Source organism: Biomphalaria glabrata, chromosome 4 (genome assembly GCF_947242115.1).
Source record: "Biomphalaria glabrata chromosome 4, xgBioGlab47.1, whole genome shotgun sequence".
Classification (NCBI taxonomy): Eukaryota; Metazoa; Mollusca; class Gastropoda; family Planorbidae; genus Biomphalaria; species Biomphalaria glabrata.
The window spans coordinates 25,089,354-25,104,352 of NC_074714.1; the positions used below are offsets into that span (position 1 = coordinate 25,089,354).

General features: G+C 33.2%; 1 protein-coding gene across 6 annotated transcripts in view; it reads left to right on the forward strand.

Annotated features, from left to right (window-relative positions):
• Positions 1-4,547: 4,547 nt before the first annotated feature.
• LOC106054164 (voltage-dependent calcium channel subunit alpha-2/delta-2-like) overlaps positions 4,548-14,999 on the forward strand; it is a 63,686-nt gene continuing 53,234 nt past the window's right edge. For 4 of the 6 annotated variants that reach the window (XM_056025311.1, XM_056025312.1, XM_056025315.1 and 1 more), the window contains exons 1-6: positions 4,548-4,732; positions 11,147-11,219; positions 11,481-11,609; positions 11,719-11,778; positions 11,992-12,124; positions 13,780-13,911. In XM_056025311.1, the coding sequence (XP_055881286.1) occupies positions 4,602-4,732; positions 11,147-11,219; positions 11,481-11,609; positions 11,719-11,778; positions 11,992-12,124; positions 13,780-13,911 (658 nt within the window). In that variant the 5' untranslated portion in view covers positions 4,548-4,601. The remainder of the gene's footprint in view (positions 4,733-11,146; positions 11,220-11,480; positions 11,610-11,718; positions 11,779-11,991; positions 12,125-13,779; positions 13,912-14,999) is intronic. The other 2 variants (XM_056025313.1, XM_056025316.1) reach the window with 1 other exon arrangement.

Below are 14,999 nucleotides of genomic sequence, written 5' to 3' on the forward strand. Positions count from 1 at the left end.
TAGTTTTAAAGCAAAGAAAAGAAACGCATAAGCGCAACAAAGCCCGTTAAAGAAGAATCCTAAAGGAGTTATCCATCCACCACGTCGCTTAGCATCATCATTGTCTTTCCTTTGCGTTCCTCTTGGAACATAGGGCCTCAGTAAAAACACGCCATTATCCACGGTCTCTTGCTAATTTTTAAGTGTCTCTTTCCTGTCCTCTCGGTCTTCCTCTACGTCTTGTGCCCACTCGCCTATTTAGCTCTGTTGTTGGTATCTTTTCTAAGGGTGTGACCATTCCTTCTCCACTTTCTCTCTAAGATCCTTAGCAGCATTGCTACGCAATAAAGTTAAAGAAATCTAAAAGAAATGCAAGCTGATGAATTTATAACTCCAGTGCATGAACCTACTGAATGGGTTTAGCTCCAGGAAGGTAAAAAGTCAGGTATCAATATTTTCAGAAAGAACATCGAATTCAATCCTAAGTAAAGCCAATGCAGTTCACGCGATAATATGAAAACCTACTTATTAATGGTTGTTTTAAATTATCTCCAACGTATATGCATACTAAATAGATTTTTTTCTCTTAAAAAAAAGTTAACATTATTTTTGGGTAAATATAGTAGTTAGTATGACAGAACTTACAATAACGTAGCAATACAAATGTAAAAAAAAATATTTTTTTAAAGTCTAAAATCATTTGCATAAATGTGTTAAAAATATGGTCAATAGTTACCACCCCTATTAAAGAGCCTCCCGTGTTTGTTACTATTAATAGTGAATAGTTGTAAAAGAGGTGTATTTTTATGAAAAAAACTGCTTGCATAAGTGATTTGAAAAATTAGATTTTTCGCTTTTAGAAAAGAAAAAAGTAGCCTTTGCATCAGAACTTTGAATGGACTAAAATATTATGATGTCGGATTTTCACTATCTTTTCTAGTTTACGAGATCTAAACGGGACGGACAGACATTTCACACAAAACTAATAACGTCTTTTCTCCTTTTCGGGGGCAGCAAAAAATCATTAAAAATCTTAGAAGTCAACAGCCATCAGCTCCATCATAACTCAAAACAAAGACTGATTTCTAGCCATTTCAAGGTTTAATTCAGTAGGCCTATCCTAGCAAAACGTAGGCCTACTCCTTATCTAAGTTAAGCAGATGCTCCAACACGAAAGCTTCTAAAAGATGAAGTAGAATTTCAATGGAATCATGAAATAAAAGTTTCGAAGAGTTGAAACATATTTGTACAAACCCTCCAGTTTTGGCATATTATGATGTCAACAAGAATGTAGAGATATAATGTGATGCAAGTAAAGATGGACTGGGGCAGACGTATTACTCCAGGAAGGTCTTGTAATTGTATACGCATCAAGAGCTCTCACAGATACAGAAACAAGATATGCTAAAATTGAGAAGGAAATGTTCTCAATTGTGTATAGTACAAGCAAATTTCACTGCTACATATTTGGTAAAGAAGTAACAGTTTATAATGATCACAAACCTCTGGGGCAAATCTTCAAGAAGCCGTTATTGTCAGCACAAAATTAGAATACAGAAGATGCTAATGAGACTACAGTGTTAATAGTGTTGTCTTATCTTATAAAATATAAACGTTACTTCAAAAAACAAGATCTGAAAGTCTGTTACAGAAAGAGCAAGGAAATGTTCGATACACTTTCTCGTGCACATCTATCAAATACTGATACGCAGACATGTGAATTTACATATAATTCAGTGCATATGATCGCCGTAAGTGATTCGAAATACAGTGGAAATTCAAGACTATACAAGCAAAGAACTTTCAATGCTTCGAAAAGTAATTATGAGTGGTTGACCAATGACCAGACACAAGAAGCGAGACTCTAATTGAAGTCAGGCCATATTGGGATTCAAGAGATAGTTATCAACTTCGGATTGAATTATATACATAGGTCTGAGAATAGTCCTTCCGCCAAGCTTACCTTCAAACATGCTAAGTCTGATCAACAGGTCTCACTTAGGAAGAAATAGTGAAGTGCAGGAAGAGAGCCAGAGAAGTCATGTTTTGGTCAGGCATTTGTTTTGGTCAGGCATTTGTTTTGGCCAGGCATGAATTGAAGTGACAGTGTGTGTGTGTGTTTGTGCATGTGTGCACGTAATTAATCTTTATTACATTCTGACCCTTCATTCTTTCGGAAGACGTTTGTTTTACCCTAGGATAGGTTCTTCCTGGAGTTAGGGAAAGCATGTAGACACCCCGCCAGGTCGCCAAGCACAATTTCCGGTATTAAAAAAAATATGCATATTTTGGAATTCTGACGTATGTATCTAGTGCATTATCCTGCTATTAACAAAAATTAGTTCAAAACCCTAATCTGCCATTCTTACTGACTTAGGACTTAGATCCTTAGAACTCAGCTCCTCCTACGCTATTCGGCCGCAGGCGCATTGGGCAGCAATTTTAAGCTGTCTCCACAAAGATCTGTCACTGGTTATGTCTGAAGCCTGTTTCCACCTGGTGTCCACTGCTCTGAGATCCTCCTTGAAAGTGTGGCGCCAAGTTATTATAGGACGTCCCTGTTTGCGTTTTCCTCGTAGTGGCCTCCATGTCATCGCAACTCTTGGTATGCGTAGTTCATTTTGTCGGAGAACCTCATGCGACGCTCTGTCACAACCTCACTAAGTGGTCGACTCCCAGTTCGGTATAGGATTTCCTTAATTGAGACCCGATCACTATAACTGACTCCTTAAATCTGTCTTAGCCATCTTTGTTGAGCCACATTTAGTCTTTGTTCAATTTCGGCAGATGACTTAACCATGCTATTCACTGCACTTTATTAATGTAGCCCAGCGACAGGTAGAAATTCATAACTTCCCTTGGCTACGCTCATGGAATTTGGTGACTGTAGTTTGCTTTGTATTTTCTATCGAAAAGGGAAGTTTTATCATCAAAACCATATGTTGGGGGGGGGGGTAAACAAAAACCTTTAGCTACACTCCTAGAGTTTGGTGACAGTAGTTTGCTTTAGAATAATATTGAAGAGAGGGTTTTCAACCTCATAACTATCTGTAGGGGGATTTTAAACTTAAAATTTTAACTTAAAGCCCTTTGGAGGGGGGGGGGTAAACGCACTAAACCCTTTTTGGCTACGCTCAAAGAATCTTGTGATTGTTGTAGCCTATGTTTTACTCTTATATTGAAGAAGGTGTTTATTGTAAAAAAAAATTTTGGAAGGGGTTTTAAACTCAAAATCCCCCCCCCCCCGGCTATATATATGTATGTTCTTGGAATTTGGGGATTGTCGTTTGCATTTTTTTTTTTTTTTTGTGTTTGTTTATAGAAGAGGATGGGTTTTAACCGCGAAATCCCATAGAAGGCTGTATTACCTATATAAGATATGATAAGAATTTTAAACTCAAACCCCCTTGGCTGCGGCAAGTGATGGTTTAATAGGCCTACTAAAATATCACCTAAAATAAACAAAATCAAAGCTGTCGTCATCGAGAAGTAATAGAAGTCAAATTCATAAAGCGCTGGTTGTGAATGTGTATGTGTTTCGTGTGTGAATGTTGTTCGAATTTTTCATCTATATGACTATATTGTTATTGTACTGTAGTTACGCTGAGGTTGTCAATTGTAGTCAAACTGAATTTCTATTTGATTGGATCAATAAAAATTATCTGATCTCATCTCTTAAAAATCAGTCACAAAATTCCCCCCTCTCCCTCTTGCGTCTACGCACGTACATGGGCAGAATAGTTAACACACCCAAGAGACTTGAGTTATTTTGATTATAACAATTTTCTGTAGGCTACTTTTGCACACTAGCGCGTCAGTGTAACACCGCTTGTGTTAATGTAATATATATAATAATATATATATATATATATATATATATATATATATATATAGAGAGAGAGAGAGAGAGAGACTATATGCCATAGGCCATAGGGGCCTAAATGGAGTTCCTAATTTGTCTTCCCTCTTTAACACTAGTTTGTTATTTGTATAAAAACAAATATTCTACAAAGTTCATGTTGCACGTGTTACGCATCATTCGTTTAATTGTATCAAATGGTTTCAAATGTATCAAAATCATAAAGGACTACTAATAAAAGGCGCCTTCTTATAATAAAGTATTCTATTATCACACTAATTAAGGTTGCGATTGTACAATTGTTTGTGCAAATTGAGATTTTCCATAGTCTCTATATCAGTCTATATAGATCTATCTAGCCTAGTAGATCTAGAATAGATCTAGATCGATGTCTAGACCTATAGTATATTATAGGCTAGTTACTAGATCTAGGTGTAGAAATACAATACGTTAAATTAGGCATAAGGTTTTTCATACATCATCAAAACTATAATTCTATAATTATGCTTTATGCGTATATCGTATATGCTATATGGTAATGCCAGGGCCGACTTTGACACCCAGTACGCCCCTGTTAATAAGCAAAACATTTCATTTCTTTCAATGCAAAGTAATTAAGATTCTGCGTGCTAGGAGTATACTGACCCAAACAGAGCCCCAGTGCACGTGCGGTAGGCCTACTTGATTATACTCTCTCGACATACTCAAGGAATCCCCCACCTCGGTTGATCGCTCACTCACTGAGACTGTAAGGAAACAAAACATGGCGCCGATAAGAAATATGCGAAGCAATGTTTATGGGCTAGTTGTATTGAAACCCATCACATTTATGGTTTTGGCATTAGGTCTATTTATCAACGATGCACATGCGAAAAATATGCCACCACTTTCAACGTAAGTAAAAAGAGATCTACTGATAAGGCTAGATTCTAGACAGGAAAAAAGAGAGGGGTGGGTATTTTATTATTTAAAAAAACTAAAAAAAAGTCAGTCTACATCTAGCTAGACTAGAGTAAGAGTCTAATCTATAGATCTAGATGATCTACTCATCTACACTATGTTAACCTATGTAGTATGCACTACAGAGCACTAAATCTAGATCTAGTTTCTAGATATTAAATCTAGATCTAGACTCTAGTAGATCTAGATCTATATACACTATTTATAGTAAGTAGAAATCTAGAGCTATTATTATAAATATAATGATTATAATCCAATCAATAATGAATTATAATGGTCTACTCAGTCTAGAACTTAGAAGTAATAGAAGTCATGAAGTCAAATGAAGTTTTGTCTAGAGGCAGTAGAGGACTAGATCTAGATATACTAAACTAGTCAAATTGTAGAATAATCTAGAATAGTCTGAATAGAATCTACAGTAGATTCTTATTATATCTGAACACCAACTTTTGGGAACTAGACTAGGTCAAATTTTTATTTTGATTTTTTGTTTGGTGAAGGTTTAACTTACATAAAAAAACTGAAAGCAGATTCTTATTCTCCAAGTAATGGACAATAAAAATAGCTGTGTTCCTTTGTATTACCACTTATAGTCAAGATTTTATTTTAAAATAAATTGGGTCACTTCATGCTCCTATACTGAACACAAGTTTTTGTGCTTTCCCCTTCTTTGGACACTGAGCACCGTCAATGAACACCTGACTGTAATTGCTAATAAATTATATATCTGTGTTAATTAAAAATTATTTAGATTGTATTAAAAGAAGTAGATTCACTTCTGCAATATGTATTTATAGTCCATTGCCTCATATTGCCTCTCTCTCTCTCTCTATATATATATATATATATATATTATATATATATATATATATATATATATATATATATATATATATAGGCTATATAATTTATAGTTTATTTATTTATATACCTCTATATAATCTATTTGTAGAAACAGACAGAAATAAATCTATATATAGATTATAGATCTATAAATTAATTATTATAATTTAATGAACTGTGATATTTTTAACTAGGCTACATGTATAATATTGTATTCTCTCTCTCTCTGTTTCTCTTTAATTCCCATCCATGGATCCTCTTCTTGTTTTCATAATTTGGATGTTTGTTTTGTTACACCTTAACACCCCTCCCTGCCATAGATGCTTATAATTCTTTTCATGACTCTCTCCCACCTTCCCTCCACTGTTGTGACACTACACGCTTAGTGTATACCTCTCCTCACTGCCAGCTCACCTGGCGTTATCACCTGGCTTCAAATTAGCATCCCACACTTTTTCTTTCATTCATAAATTATATATTCTAGATATCTCGATCTAGGTCATGTTTATTCATTGAAAAAATCATCGGTCCCAATTATATTTCTTATTAATATTTTGACGTGTCCAATGAAGGAGAATGAGTTAAATTCATTATTACACGTCGGGACAGACATTTCGCCTAATACAATAAATTTACATTTATCACTACTTGTTCTTTCAATATACACCTAACGTTCTTTCGGGCATTTACAAATGTATTTAATTTTCTCTCTCCACTTACTTGTCCCCACACGACCTAACTCTTTACTGATAAATGATCATGATCAAATACAAAGAATAAATTATAAAACTTACTTTTCCTTGATATCAATACATCATCGCCTTATAAATGCCCTATCTATTCATACATCCATACATACAATTCATACATACTACCCAAAATAAATAACCAAACTGACCCAATCTAATAATAACCAAATTACATGTATATTATAACATAAATATACTATTCCAAGATACCTTAAAACAACCTAATACCCATCTAGTTATGACTACTAGCCAAATTGATTACTTAAATTTAAACAAAATCAACTGTGTTCAAGTTATATGCTCCTTCCCCTATCTCAACGTAACTCGAGACAGCATGTCCGCCACTATATTGATACTTCTGCTTATTGCCTTTATTTCAAATTTAAAATTCTGCAGTATCAGGAACCACCTACATATTCTTCCATTCAACATGCTTTTCTGTTGCATGAACTGGAGTGGTTTATGATCAGTGAGCAAACTAAATTCTTTACCCAACAAATAATTTTCTAACTTTGTCACCACCCATACTATTGCCAGGGCCTCCCTTTCCACTACACTATATCTTCTCCTCGCTTCTGACAGTTTCCTGCTGACATACGCTATGGGATGTAGCCAAGTTGTTATGCTCTCCCGCAGTATTTAGTACTTGAAAATGTAACTAAGTCCAACTGGAGTTAACGCTGAACTCAATACTGGAACAGATAACACAGACGAAAGGCCAACAATCGATCAATATAGTCGACGCTGGTGTTGAAACAACAAACACTTTTAATACTTAATACGGGAACCATCCGATGTTCTCTATTACTAGCCATCTACATAATTCTTCTTCTTATTACTGTAAATAAGAAAGTGTCTTGATTCTAAAGCGTCGCCTAGAGAGTTCTTGTTTTTTAACTATCTGTCACGTCACTTGTCACTAAGCAATACTTTCCCCTTATTCCCGAAATAAATACTAAATTCTAATCATGTCATAACAATATATATATATATGATCCTGTATGTATGTATGTATGTATGTATGTATGTATGTATGTATGTATGTATATATATATATATATATGAAATCCTGCCTGACCAAGTCAAACAAAGGACGTTTGGACCATGAGGCCTTCATCAGCTACAAAAAAAAAGGACAAACAAAAAACACAACATAGAGTTAACTCATCTGTCCGATGTTGTTTTCTATCGAGGCAGAAAAGAAATGAGCTACGCTGATGTAAAAGCGCAAGAAATAGGAAGGGGGCGATGATGTCAGGCAAAGATGGATGGGAAAAGGGTTTAGTGTTAGTGCCATCTCATGTTAAATAAAAGTGTGTTGGTTGTTGATCCCGTTAAGTTGGAGGGTGCCTGACATGTAAATAAATTTTTTTTTGATCTGCAGATGGATGTTTTTCTCATTGCACTGTTGTATAGCAGTGATGACTCCAAGAACAACTTAGAGACATTTTAAATTTTGCAACTATTCATTTCAATAACACACATCATAGGATTACAACTGATCTCCTCGTCACTGCTATTCAACATGTAGTCTGGGGAAGCGCTGTTAGATTTGCCAGTCATCTTCTTGATTTCTGAACTTCATAAATTTTTTTCTGGCGTCTTTAACACATTTTTTCCCTGTATCATAGTTAGAAGAGCCCATGTCAATGTTAAAGTATAATGGAGTGGGACAAGTTAAGATAATCTTCATGTTACGTAAGAAGCCTTGCTGAGAACTTTTTAGTTTTTGTCACACAAAGGTCATCAACTTTACTTACTTAGACTTAGATCCTCCCACGCCGTTCTGTGCATTGGGCGGCAAGCTGTCTTCATAAAGATCTGTCACTGACAATGTATGGAACCTCTTCCCACATGGTGTCCACTGCTTTGAGGTCCTCTATGAAAGTGTGGCACCAAGTTATACGAGGATGTTCCTGTTTGTGCTTTCCTTGTATTGGCCTCCATGTCATTGCAACTCTTGGTATGAATAATTTCTTAAGGAAGGATATATACCCGAAGTCATTTTGGAAATATTTATGTAATTACGTAAATGAACGATCAGGTAAAGACTACCAATCTGAAGAGTTGCTTTTGTGTTGTTAGTTCTACATGGTGATTAGAATAGAAGTCTCTTAGGTCACCCAACAGTGTCGAAAAACCACAGCTCATGTTGTGTCGTTTTACAACTTTTGCGTAGAACTATTGGCCTATTATTGGCTATGAAGAAAGTCTTTGCAGTGTAATTTCTCAAATGGTTACGTTCAGACATTTTATATTGCAATTAGTATATTCATTATGGTTTTAGTACGAAACATCAAGTGATGCAAAATCTCTACATTATAGTGTAAACATGCACTTTCTAACAAAGTAAAATGGCACACTTTTCCTAAGAGACTTAAAAGCATTGCATTAGTATTCAAAAGAAGCATTTCCATGGGGCATCTCTATTATGCTGACCACCTTTCAGCTCACAAAAAAGATTGCCTTTGGCACATGTTCGAAAGTCTTAGAGGCTTTCTGTAAAGTACCCAGGTCTCAGATCAACATAGAGAGGTTGAGAGAACCACTGCTTGGTAGACAATGATTTTTGTAAGCAGACTGTATATTGCCACACTCTCTCTTGAAGGCGTCCAAAAGCACTACTGACCCTGATCAGACACTTATCAAAGCAATGCGTCATTTGATACTATTCTTCCCAGATATGTGAAGTAGTTAAGGGTGTGTCTATTTACTGTGATCTTTGGAGCTGAGTAGATTTTTTTTGTGACTTCTGGAACATGACTTCCATTTTTCCGATGTTTATAGTAAAGCCAAAAGAGGCTGCAGGAAAGAAATCTTTTAGTAGTCGTAGTAATAGATGTCAGGTTTTTTCCCTTTCTTGCTGTAGGCCTAGTGACATAAGTGGTGTAAAGTTTTTTTTTCCTTTGACGTTATATGAAAATTTTCATTCATAAAACATTCTAGCTATTTGAAACATTTTCAAACCAATATAACGGTTGATCTCGAGTTTTTGCGATGTGGCCAATGAGTGGATTTTTTTTTTAATATACACATGCCTTGAAATTTTAAAGAAAATCGTTAGTCATTTTCGAAATAAAATTTTTATTTAATATAATATAATATAATATAATATAATATAATATAATATAATATAATATAATATAATATAATATAATATAATATAATATAATATAATATAATATAATATAATATAATATAATATAATATAATATAATATAATACAATACAATACAATACAATACAATACAATACAATACAATACAATACAATACAATACAATACAATACAATACAATACAATACAATACAATACAATATAATATAATATAATATAATATAATATAATATAATATAATATAATATAATATAATATAATATAATATAATATAATATTAATATAAAAATATATCCATACATACAACATACATACGAGAATCGCTCGCTTAAAAGGTTAGGATTTTCCACAGTGCAGTATCTCTTAACCACAGGGAAAGGATGCAATTTAGAGGCTAAATTATTAAACTTATACAAAAACTTCATTCACTAAAATCTAATCAAGTTTCAATTGCAAAAACCACTTCTTCTCCTCTTAAGATAAAAGTTGTCCTTCACATTAAAAAACTCTGAACTCAACTTACTTACTAAAAAAAAGTTTATAAATTTATGCCTATTGGTTAGGAAATGTAGGTATCTTTAATTGGCCTAGATTCACATAATTCTAAAAGAAATATATTTTAATAGAAGTATTCCTTTGGCTGTGGGAAGAAGGGGGGGGGGGGCAGGAATGGCTTGTGTCTGTGCTTTCATCATTCAACTTAAACCTGTATATGGGTGAAATGGAACATGCTAGTTGAGCATATAGTAATGACTGCTAAACTTAGTGTCTCATTATGAAATTCTGGAGGAGGGTTTTGAGAGTTTTCTAATATTACATGAATGCAAAGCCATACTCTCTACTCACATGACATAATTTCAGTTAGTACTACTGCCCTATTTGTTGAACTATAAAGATGACGTAGCTTTCATTATACTTAAAACCAAGCTAAACAGTTATCATCAATGTGGATCATCCTTTGGCTAAAGAACTATCAGTGTATAAGTATAAGTAGTACAAATTACTGTTAAAACAAACATGGCAGTGAACCATAATGTGAGAATGTTTATAACCACATAACAGACCAGGCTAATATCTGATATAATACTAAAGTTTATGTCATGTGTCATTTTATAATGTGTAATCTCTTGTCTTGATAAGTATTGATGCTTACGGTGGAGCTAACTCGGATTCCATCACATCATCATTATTGGAAACAGAAATTACAGAATATGTCTTTGCATTAACCTAATATTATAGTAAAAACCCTAGCATTACCTGAATTCTTTATATAATATATTAGACCTTTTATAATTAAAGCTCTATAAACATTTAATGCTTTTTTTCCCTCTCAATTAATATAAATAACAACAAACATAAAAGCATGTTGAAAATATATTTCATGTTTGTCAGTTTGAAATACTATAACCATTCTCGAATAGATTGACAAGTGGATATGCATAGCACATAATTCTCTTCTCTTTTGAAGTTATGTCTGTGATTTATAAGATAAGATACTATTTACATGTTTTTCTTTTTATAATAATTAAGCTTTATTTTATTTATACTTCAGTCTTTCAGTCCCAATACAATTAAATATATTACTTATAGTACTTATAGTACTCTACATCATTTTATTTTACAAAAATTTTACTTTCAGAATACAAAATTGGGTATCGTCAATCGATACAAATTTGCAAAGTTTGCCTCATGTGCAACCTATTTTGAAAATGGTAATAATAGATTTTACATACTTTGTAAAAAGCATTCAGACTAATGAAATAATTAAAACTTTTTTACGCTGTTAACTTAAAAAAAAAAAAACAGTCACAAATTTTACTTTGAATATGAGAAATTGTTGAATTACAATAACATTAAAAGTAAATATTTAAGCTTATTTAATAATACTTGTTACAATATGGTTTCTGAATTTTGCTTGAAACTCTTTCACATTTGCTTTTGCTGGTACTAATTGTATTAAATTTGTGTTTTAGAGATATATGCAAAATGACAGTAACCAGAATATAAAGCGAAGCTATTTACCTATTAATGGTACAGAACTTGTCATCACAATGTCAAAGTCATTATCTGAAATGATGCTTAAAAAAATGGATGCATTATGGGTAAGAACTTTAAATTCTAGTGTTATGTAAAACGTAGAAATGTATTGATTTAAAAGTTATAATAATTAAGTATCTTAAAGATAACAAAATATTGTTGAATGTTCAACAGAAATTAGTAAGTGCTGCAGAATCAGCTGCAGCAGCATACCAGTGGAACAAAAATTTAGTGGTGAGTAAATTGATTATTTAAATTTGTAGTAAAACACAAAATGTGTACTCCTTCGCTCGTCTTTTCTTTTTTTACAAATATTTAATGAAGTGCTCAAAAAGTTCTATGAAGTAGAAACAAGCATATTTCTGAGAATATTTTAAAATATTGATACTTAAATCAGTTTCTATTCTTTTTCATTTTCTTTTTTTTTTTTTTTTTTTTTATTCTTAGAAAGAGTCAGTGAATTATGTCAGCAGCAAAGATAGCCACCAAAACTTAACATTGACATATGTGGAGAGATTTAAGAAAGAAGTCAATTTTAATACATCTTCTGTTCACATTCCTGTAGAAATATATGATGGAGGTTGGTAAATTTTCTTTTAGATGTCATGGTATATGCTACATATTTGTCTGTACATTTTAATATGTATAGTTAATTCATTACATTTGATGATGACCACTTTTGTCATTCAGGAGGCTGAGGGCATGGCTCTGCATTATTGTGCTTCTGGTAAGCCTTTTCTGAGCCTGCAATGTTCAAAAACATACTGGACTATTGTAGTTGGTAGATTGAGGATTGCTTTCTTATGTTGCTTTCTTCTGTCATGGTTATTTTAGTTTCTTTATTTATTTTAGCACTAGTACGAGATGTTGCATACTGTTGAATGACCAAATATTAGAAGAAGAAGTTGAATCATTTAAATACTTAGGGTCAAACACATAAGAGATGGAGAATCAGTAAAAGAGATAAAAACCTGTAAAGCTTGGCATCTTCTGCCATGAGAAAACAGTGGAAAATCTGGAGGAGAAACATCAACTTCCCTGTAAAATTAAAACTCTATTATTCTTCACTGGTGGTCTCTTTACTCCTATACGTTGTGAAAGAAGCTGAAGCTGAAAGAAGAATCCAAGCCTCTGAGAGTAAATGCTACAGAAAAATGCTGGGAAAAGAAGACAAATAAGTTTGTACTTTTACTAATCAACACCCTGGCTGGCAAAAAAAGAAGAACTCAATACTGGGAAGAGATGAAAGCTGAGCTGGTTCGGTCAGAGGGAGCACGAAGAAAGGTTTGTCCAAAGAAAAGCTGTCTAGATAATGTAAAAGAATGGACCGGCCTCTCTCTTGTTATCCTGCTGTTGGATGGATTTGGTTAGCCATCATAGCAGTGTCAATATCGAAAGCTCTCAAGGATGTTTTGAGATTGTCCCTGAATCTTTTCCTTTGCCCACCATTAGTTCAATTTTTATTGTTAGTTGGTCAAGAAGGAGTCTTTTTAAGATGTGTGAGTCTTGCATTCTGCAGACAGGGCTTGCCCACTATAGTTAAGACTGCATCAAGGTTGAGTGTATATTTTCAGGATCATTCTGTGGAGGACTTCTGTGTTAGTTATTTCATTCTACCGTTTAATGTTTAAGTTTTTTCTAATGCAGGTCATATGGAAATGATTTAGCTACTTGGTGTGTCTTTCGTAAAGTGTCAGTTTCAAAGGCAGGTTAGGGGATTATAGTCTTATAGATAGATGTTTCAATATGGATTGCCACAGAAAATAACTTTAAAAAAAAAAAGTAATAATTGAATTTGCCTTCTTTATTGTCAAAGCTGAAGTTAAATGTAATTATTGAAAATATCTCAAGATAATTTATATCTGATGTAGTAATAGTGTTGTCTTGTTTGTTTGTATGTTTGTTTTACATGTTATATAGAATGTTCCTTCAGAATTACATCTTAGCCTCCTGCAGGGTGGCGGGTGATGGCAGCTGGCAAGGTTCAAACCCACTACCATCGAGATGAAAGTTCAGAGCAAATACCATGACCAGACAGCCATCCAGTATTTTGCGACTTGTTCTCTTTTTTTTAATTGTTAACTAACAATTAAATTTGCACTTCTCTGAATTCAGTAATCTAACACAAAAACACTTGGTAAAAAACATTCATAGTTTCTTAGTCTTTTACACTTTTTTATTATGTCTTCATTGTAACTGCTTTCTTAATATTTTGTTTGTTACTGTTTTATCTAGATATTGAGATACTCAATGGGCTTAACTGGTCAGCTGCACTGGATGAGCAATTTGCCAAAAATTATAATAATGATTCTGACATTCTCTGGCAATATTTTGGTTCTCATACTGGCTTTATGAGAAGTTTTCCAGGTATGAAATGCTTATATTTGTTATGTTTTAGCTGTAATGATTTCAATGAGAATTACTGTGATTGACTGAAAAACTTTGAGTAAAATGTGTTATTTGAAGAGGTGCTCATTAGGGTACCTAGACCAAACAAAATAAATAAGAAATCTAACAAATCAGTTTAAAAAGTAACATCTTTTTATTTAGATTCTGGATGAATTCTATTTAGAAAGTCATAATGAAAAATATTTCTTTTATTGGAAAAAATTTGAGAAAAATGTATTACATTTAAATATAGTCGAAATGACATTTCATTATATTTTAGTCATATTAGAAATCATAACATAAGCTAGACCAGTTACAATTTGCATACCAAAAGGGAAAAGGTGTAGATGATGCTATGAACATAAGTCCTTGTTTAGATGATGCTATAAAGATAAGTCCATGTTTAATTCAATGGACTAATGAATTTTTGACACATAGACATCAGAGAGTTAGGGTGAACAGGTCAATATCTAACACACGCAAGTAAGGCTACTAAGAAAAATCTATGTTTTGCCATGCTCACATCTGTAGTATTTTAAGTTTCAACATCCCTGCCTGGTATGGCAATCTGAACATTAAAAACACAAAAAACATTAAAAAACTTGTAAAAAAAGAAAACAAAGCTTATACAAAGTGTAATTGTATCACTTAGTTTGGATCAGTTATGTAATTAAATTTGTAATAGATATAGACTAATAATAATACATCTGTTGATTAGAAATATTTTTACCAATTGTTTTTGTTTAGCGCTGTTTCATGCTTTTAGCTTTCTCACTACACCATGATCCTATGATCTGGATGGATTTTACCTAAGTTGTTTTTTTTTAAATATCTACCAAAAAAAAGGGGGAGGGGGAAGGACCTGAATTCGAACTCGTGGCTCATACCTCCTTGGGTAGACTTGCTAACAACTAAGCTAGTAAGGTACTTATGACTAGAGAAGAGTGTAGAGTTATATATTGTTTGTTTCAATTTCAACCTCTAAAGGGGACTAATTCAGCTTATATCACCACTTCAGTCAAGAAAAGCTTCTTTCCCTTGTTCCAGATACAAAACAAAATCATGAA